The sequence below is a fragment of the Nerophis lumbriciformis genome, linkage group LG18, assembly GCF_033978685.3.
Source record: "Nerophis lumbriciformis linkage group LG18, RoL_Nlum_v2.1, whole genome shotgun sequence".
Taxonomy (NCBI): Eukaryota; Metazoa; Chordata; class Actinopteri; order Syngnathiformes; family Syngnathidae; genus Nerophis; species Nerophis lumbriciformis.
The window spans coordinates 36,610,796-36,618,906 of NC_084565.2; the positions used below are offsets into that span (position 1 = coordinate 36,610,796).

At 37.4% G+C, this 8,111-nt stretch overlaps 1 protein-coding gene across 1 annotated transcript; it reads left to right on the plus strand.

The window, feature by feature from the left end:
• Positions 1–486: 486 nt before the first annotated feature.
• On the plus strand, positions 487–7,603 carry LOC133617895 (uncharacterized). Its single transcript, XM_072915157.1, has 4 exons — positions 487–921; positions 4,758–4,798; positions 4,882–4,956; positions 7,071–7,603. Exons 1-4 carry the CDS (start codon positions 855–857, stop codon positions 7,302–7,304), a joined length of 417 nt encoding a protein of 138 aa, XP_072771258.1. The 5' UTR covers positions 487–854; the 3' UTR covers positions 7,305–7,603.
• Positions 7,604–8,111: the final 508 nt, after the last annotated feature.

The window sequence follows — 8,111 nt, forward strand, 5'->3', positions numbered from 1 at the left end:
TAAAAAAAAAAAAAAAATGCAAATTACGGAATTTAATAGGCAGGCAAATGAGCGCGAATAAAAAAAATCACAGAAGATAATAGTAACAAAGAGGATATAATTGTATATGTTGATTCATGTTGTTGCCGTAAAACACTAAACTAAATACTAGCGTTCAGTGTACATAAATCCACAATACAGAATTGTATTAAGTATGCATAATACTACCATTACATATTAACAGTATGATTACACATTAAAAAGTACACACAACTCGTGGACTGAACGTTATTAAAAACACACATGATATTAATTATTTGTATATGTGTGCATAATATAAGAAAGTACACGCAAGTTTCCACGCTTACATTCTGTACAAGTACTGTATGGCAAAATGCAGTGACCGCCAGTACCCGGATGTTGTACGAGCGTCTTAAAAAATTAAAAAAAAAAAAATTAAAATATGTATGTACCACTCTTAATCATCATTATCTTCGCGAAGTAGCGGCTAGGGAAATTATTTTTTACTTTGTGTTACAATTCACTATTAGAACGGAGTCACGCAGAAGAGAAAATGAACGAAATACTGGCAACGTCATATCCGGTAAGCGAGCGAGGTCAGTAATCGATTTGGGACCGCACTAAGCTGTTGAAATTCACCACCTGAGAAGTACACAGTTTACATAGTATACTATAGTTTAGTATAAGTAGTATATACATAGTATTACAACGTAAGTGTGGACTGTGGAAGTGCCCAACGTACAACACTTACCAACACGTGGAGCTGTTCTCGCGATACCACTCCGTGACGGGGACGCCACGTGACTTTGTTTACTTCCGCGTGTCTGCCACAAACGAGGAGGTCTTCTGTCCAAATGGCGAGAAACGAGGAGAAGCAACAGGGAAAGTTAAACAGACTTTGGCTGCAAAAAGAGAGAGAAGGTAAGTAGGTCGTTGCAAAACATGCCAAACCGATGCGTATTTAAATTAATTATTCAAATTTGGCTGATTGTCTTAATATTATATATTTGGATATAATTATGCTAGCTGCTCGATATCTTGCTCGGCTAGCTTCTAGAGGACATAACTTGACAATATCATTTAGAAACATGACAAAAAGGAATCAAACACAAAATATTTCAAATTAATTGATACGGACTGCAAAGACCCTGGAAATAGGCACTTTTCAATGGCACTTGGACCTTTGTAATAGACCAAATATTAAGGGAGCTGCGAAAAGGCATGCATATATATATATATATATACATATATATATATATATATATATATACATACACACACATATATATATATGTATATATATATATATATATATATACATATATGTATATATATATACATATATGTATGTATATTAGAGATGCGCGGATAGGCAATTATTTCATCCGCAACCGCATGAGAAAGTCGTCAACCATCCGCCATCCACCCGATGTAACATTTGATCAGAACCGCACCCGCCCGCCATCCGCCCGTTGTTATATATCTAATATAGACGATGGAAGGCATTAGTGAGGTTATAAAGCTTTTGCCTGTTAAAGAAAGGAGACTGATCCAATGCAGCACAGACATTCGCATGCCACGCTGTCACGACCCAGACGCACACCAGTGCGCAATCATATGGGAGCCGCGCTGAGCGCACCTCCAAGCGCCTCTCGCTGCCGGCGACGGCCGGGTACGGGCCCAACGCTCCAGCGCCATCCATTTTCAGGGCTAGTTGATTCGGCAGGTGGGTTGTTACACACTCCTTAGCGGGTTCCGACTTCCATGGCCACCGTCCTGCTGTCTATATCAACCAGGGTGAGCCCCACCCCTTTCGTGACCGCACTGCGCGCGGAGTGACCCCTGTTACGCGCCCCCGGCAACAGGGGTGGCGGGCAGGTAAGCTGCGCGGGCGGAGCGCGCGGAGTGACCCCTGTTACGAGCCCCCGGCCACGAGGGTGGCGGGCAGGTAAGCAGCTTACCTGCTGCGCGTGACGCCGGCCGCGGCGTAGGCGGACGAGGCGGGGTGTCGGTGCGGTGGGCGCGGTGGTGACCCTGGACGTGCGTCGGGCCCTTCTCGCGGATCGCCTCAGCTACGGCTCCCGGTGGGGCCCTCTCGGGGGAAGGGGCCTCGGTCCCGGACCCCGGCGAGGCGTCGGGGGCCTTCTCCGCTCCGTAAAAGTGTCCATCTCTTTTTTTTTTTTTCTTCTGTTGTGGCATATGCAGCAGGTGCCTGCTCGTTTTTCGTATGTGGGTAACAACATTTAACTATGTATATATATTTCCGAATTGGTTTAACTGCCACCCGCCTGAATCTATTTAAAATCAAAATTTTTTTTATTTCAACCGCCCGACCCGACCCGCGGATAAAATCTAATTTTTTTAAATTTCATCCGCCCGATCCGCGGATAATCCGCGGACTCCGCGGTTGTGCCCGCAAACCGCGCATCTCTAATGTATATATATGTATATATATATATATATATATATATATATATATATATTATAGATGTATATATATATACATATATGTAATATATATACATATATATATATATTACACTATATTGCCAAAAGTATTTGGCCACCTGCCTTTACTCACATATGAACTTGAAGTGCCATCTCATTCCTAACTCATAGGGTTCAATGTGATGTGGGTCCACCTTTTGCAACTATTACAGCTTCAACTCTTCTGGGAAGGCTGTCCACAAGGTTGCGGAGTGTGTTTATAGGAATTTTCCACCATTCTTCCAAAAGCGCATTGGTGATGTTGGTTGAGAAGGCCTGGCTCTTAGTCTCCGTTCTAATTCATCCCAAAGGTGCTCTATCGGGTTCAGGTCAGGACTCTGTGCAGGCCAGTCAAGTTCATCCACACCAGACCCTGTCATCCATGTCTTTATGGACCTTGCTTTGGGCACTGGTGCACAGTCATGCTGGAAGAGGATGGGGCCCGCTCCGAACTTTGCATTCTCTCGATGAGCTTCAAGCACACCTGTGAAGTGAAAACCCTTTCAGGTGACTACCTCTTGTAGCTCATCGAGAGAATGCCAAGAGTGTGCAAACCAGTAGTCATAGCAAAGGGTGGCTATTTTAAAGAAATTAGAATATAAAACATGTTTTCAGTTATTTCACCTTTTTTGGTTAAGTACATAACTCCACATGTGTTCATTCATAGTTCCGATGCCTTCAGTGACAATCTACAATGTAAATAGTCATGAAAATAAAGAAAACTCATTGAATGAGAAGGTGTGTCCCAACTTTTGGCTTGTACTGTATATAAATATACCTATATAGATAAGCGGTAGAAAATGTGTATATATATATATATATATATATATATATATATATATATATATATATATATATATATATTAGAGATGCGCGGTTTGCGGACACAACCGCGGAGTCCGCGGATTATCCACGGGTCGGGCGGTTGAAATAAAAAAAAATTAGATTTTATCCGTGGGTCGGGTCGGGCGGTTGAAATAAAAAAAAATTAGATTTTAAATAGATTCAGGCGGGTGGCAGTTAAACCAATTCGGAAATATATATACATAGTTAAATGTTGTTACCCACATACGAAAAACGAGCAGGCACCTGCAGCATGCCACAACAGAAGAAGAAAAAAAAAAGAGATGGCAACGCCGGCAGCAAACGTGGTACGCGACAAACTAAAAAAGGGAATACTAAAGACCAGGGGGAAAAAAGGCCAGAAAAGTTCAGCGTGGACTCGTTTTTATGAGGTTGTAAATCAGGATGATAGTAATGCTGGCTACGTGATTTGCAAGAGCTGGGACGCTGTTTATGTCTACGACAGTCACAAAACCGGGACATCTAACATGGTGCATCACATTTGTGCAAAACCCCGAACCTCCACAAACACCCTGAGCATGAGCAGTTTCGCCCGCTGTGATCCCAGAAGAGTGCCACAGGATGTTAAAACAAGATAGAACGCAGCTGCCTGCAGCAGTTTGAGTGGCGCGAGCGCGCTTGGAGGTGCGCTCAGCGCGGCTCCCAGATGATTGCGCACTGGTGTGCGTCTGGGCCGTGACAGCGTGGCACGCATTGAATGTCTCTGCTGCATTGGATCAGTCTCCTTTCTTTAACAGGCAAAAGCTTTATAACCTCACTAATGCCTTGCATCGTCTATATTAGATATATAACAACGGGCGGGTGGCGGATGGCGGGCGGGTGCGGTTTTGATTAAATGTTAGTTCGGGTGAATGGCGGATGGTTGACGACTTTTGTGATGCGGTTGCGGATGAAATAATTGCCTATCCGCGCATTTCTAATATATATACATATATACACACATATACACACACACACACAGTACAGTAGTTAATAATTATTGAATAAAACGTGCTGTTTGCAACCTCCTCACAGTAACATGTTTTAAAGCAAACAATATAGCTAGAACACCATCGATAACCAGTAGTGGTTTAACAGAACACATTTGTTTGACAATTATCTATATTTTTCACAATTACAAAGTGTATGTCATAACATTTGTTAATGACATAAATTCAATTATTGGTGTTTACGGCGGCCACTCACTTGGTCTCGTCAACACTTTTGTGCAGGGAGCTTCTCTTCTCTGCGCTTTTTAATCAGTCCAAAAATAACTGGTCAGCGGCCTCAAATAATTCAGCGTCAAATCAAACGAAAATTCTAAAAATCTATATTCACACATTATCATATTTACAACTAACCTGTTAGCTTGTTATTTAACCACTGTAGCATACTCCGTAACATAGTTTGTCATATCTTCATTGCAGAAGGTCGGTTAAAAGATGTCCGGGAGCGAAGACCCAAGTTGGTAATGAAAGGTTTTACTTCATCATCAGCCCATTATCCTGAGTAATATACATGCCGATGAAAATAATATCCCTTTTTCTACAGTCTACGCTTAACTCCGCATCATCTGTGAAGAAGTGGATCCCCAGCATCAAGAAAGAAATGGAGTATTACCTGCAGGTAATTTGCTTGTGTTTGTTGCCGTTTAAGAGAAAAATCTACGCAGTGAAATTAGGGTGGGAAGTAAAATGTCGGCCAGAAGAGAAGGGACACAAGCTCAATCTGTAAGTCAACACATTTATTTTACTATCCCCTCGTTGTAAATTATGCAATGTTTTTTATGAATGCCTCCATGCTTCTTCTTCTTCGTTGTTATTTTTGGCGGAGACACCATGTGCAAATAAAAATGGCTCTGAAGGCCTTAAATTGACTCAGCAGCACCACCTGTTGTTGAAGAGTGTGAATTACGGGTGCTCTGAGGGCAAGTGTGTGGAATATTACTGCCAAAAGTTTTAACTTGAAGATAATTGTTTTTATTCTTGCAAATGCTTTTTTTTTTAATTGAAAAAAAGTATACTTGTGAATCTTTTTTTAATTGAAAAAAAATGTTTTTATACTTATGAATGTTTTTTTTAGTTGAAGAAAAATATTTTTTAATTGGAGAAAAGTATACTTGAGAATTGTTTTTTTACTTGCAGAAAATTGTATTTATACTTGAAATTGTTTATTAATTGAATAAAATCGTTTTTATACTTGCAAATCGTTTTTTTAATTGAAGAAAATAGTTTTTTAATTTGCGCATCGTTTTTTTGATTGAAGACAATTGTTTAATACTTGCAAATTGTTTTTTTAATTGAAGGGGGGGGGATTATACTTACGAATTGTTTTTAGTTGAAGAAAATTGTTTTTATACTTGCGAATCATATTTTATTTACAGAATGTTTTTTTTTTAATTTGCGCATTGTTTTTGCAATTGAAGAATGTTTTTTTTTTTAATTGAAGAAAACTGTTTTTGTACTTGAGAATGTATTTTGTACTTGCAGAAAATGGTTTGTAAATTTCCATATCGTTTTTTTATTTGAAGAAAATGTTTTTTATACCTGCGGGTTGTTTTTTTAAATCAAAAAAATAGTTTTTGTACTTGCAAATTAGTTTTTTAATTGAAGAAAATGTTTTTATGCTTGTGTATGTGTTTTTTTAATTGAACAAAACTGTCTTTATACTTGCGAATCATTTCTTTTATTGAACAAAAAAGTATTTTAAATTAGCTAGGTTTTTTGTGGGTTTTTTTAGTTGAAGAAAATTGTTTTTATTCTTGTGAATCCTTTTTTACTTGCAGAAAATAGTTTTTAAATTAGTTTTTTTATAGTTTTTTTCACTTGCAGAAAATTGTTTTTAAACTTGGGTATCGTCTTTTTAATCTAAGAAAAATACTTGCAATCGTTTTTTATTTGCAGAAAATTGTTTTTAAATTTGTGTTTTTTTTAATAGTATTTATATTTGCAATTTTTTTTTTTTTATTGAAGACATTTTGTTATTCTTATGTATGTGTTTATAATTGAAAATATTTGTTTTTATACCTGCGAATATTTTTTTTAATTGAAAAAAATGTTTTTGTACGTGTGTATGTGTTTTTTAATTGAAAATAATAGTTTTAATACTTGCAAATTGTTTTATTTAATTGAAGAGAATATTTTTATAGTTGTTTCTTAATTGAAAATGTTTTTTACATCTGCAAATCGTTATTTTGATTGAAGAAAAAAATTTTAATAGTTGTTAGTGTTTTTTTAATTGAAGGAAATAGTTCTACTTGCGAATATTTTTTTATATTGAAGAAAACAGTTTTTTAACATGCAAATGTTCTTTTTAATTGAAGAAAATTGTTTTTATTATTCTTGTGAATCGTTTTTTTATTTGAAAAAAGTTGTTCTTACACTTGCAAATCGTTTTTTGACTTTCAGAAAATTGTTTTTTTTTACTTGCGAATAATTTTTCTAATGGAAGAAAATGTATAAAAAAGTTTTTTTTACTTTGATTTCTTTAGTTGAAGGAAATTGTTTTTATACTTAAAATTGTTTTTAAATTTGCGTATCGTTTTTTTTAGTTTGAAAAAAACTGTTTTTACAATTGCGAATCATGTTTTTAATTGGAGAAAATGTTTTTTTTACTTGCAAATCCATTTTTTTATAGAATTTTTTTTAAACTTCTGAATGAACTAAATACATTTGTGTGTGTTGTTTTGGCAGTAGTTTCACTCCATTAAACTACAAATGTTTTGTTTCACCTTTTCTCAGCAATCCCAGCTCACCCATTACCCCGAGAGGAAGATAGCAGAGTTCCAGGTAAACATGGAGGCTTTAGAAAAGGAGTACAAGCGTTTCGTTACCAAGCTGCGGGTGCTTGACCCCGCCTGTAAGCACAAGCCCTGGACCCCGAGAGCCTATTGTAAGAGGAGAGCGGAGATGGACGAGTCGGCGACAAGCCTTGGTCAGTGCATGCGGTCAAAACTCAAACACTGTTGCGTGTAGATCAGACCTGGGCAAATTAAGCGATGAGCTTTTCAATCTGGCCCGCCGGACATTCCCAAATCATTTTTTTAGATCTTTAAGATGGAAAGTGTAGCTGCCATTATGATGTGCAGTGATGTTTTCTAATGACCGTAAGTCTTGAACTATACAAAGTATGTAAATGGTTGGAATCTGCGCTTTTGCATGATATACTAGTTACTATGGTAATCTAATTAGTTACTATGGTAATCTAATTAGTTACTATGGTAATCTAAGTCACAGCAGCTCAGACGAGGCACCAAGCAGTGTGGGTAGGGAGCGTTTCCACAGAGTGTTTCCAGAGCGGCCAGCCTTAAATGCGGGTGTCAGGGACAGACGCGGAAGGAGATTTTTACAACAAAGTTCTAAAGCTTAGTAATATATCAAATCGTAGGTTTTTTTGTTTACCCTTTCACGTTCATATTTTGCTGTTTGTTGCATTTTTGTTGCGTTTCACTTGATTGTAAAATGTGTAGATGGGGAGGGGGTGTGACGTTCATATGTTGTCAATATTCAGTGTTTTATCCTTCATAGTTAATATAGTAAATTCCACATTATTTATTTTCATGTATATTCTGGGTGTGTCACTCAGTAAAAAAATAAAAATTCCATTCCGTTTTTTAAGGCGGTCAGTCATAACGTTTTTAGCATTCAGTCAATCAATCAATCCACTTTATTTGTATAGCACATTTAAACAACAGAAATGTTTCCAAAGTGCTGCACAACAATATTAAAAACAATATTCAAATATTATTCTTAGCTCCACCAACGACTGAATAAAAACAAAAA

What these genes read in the sequence shown, in the direction of transcription:
- LOC133617895 (XM_072915157.1), top strand. Translation starts at nt 855, where the DNA reads ATGGCGAGAAACGAGGAGAAGCAACAGGGAAAGTTAAACAGACTTTGG. An exon ending in GGGAGCGAAGACCCAAGTTG is followed by an intron (nt 4,799 to 4,881) that starts GTAATGAAAGGT and finishes CTTTTTCTACAG; the next exon opens with TCTACGCTTAACTCCGCATC. An exon ending in AAATGGAGTATTACCTGCAG is followed by an intron (nt 4,957 to 7,070) that starts GTAATTTGCTTG and finishes ACCTTTTCTCAG; the next exon opens with CAATCCCAGCTCACCCATTA.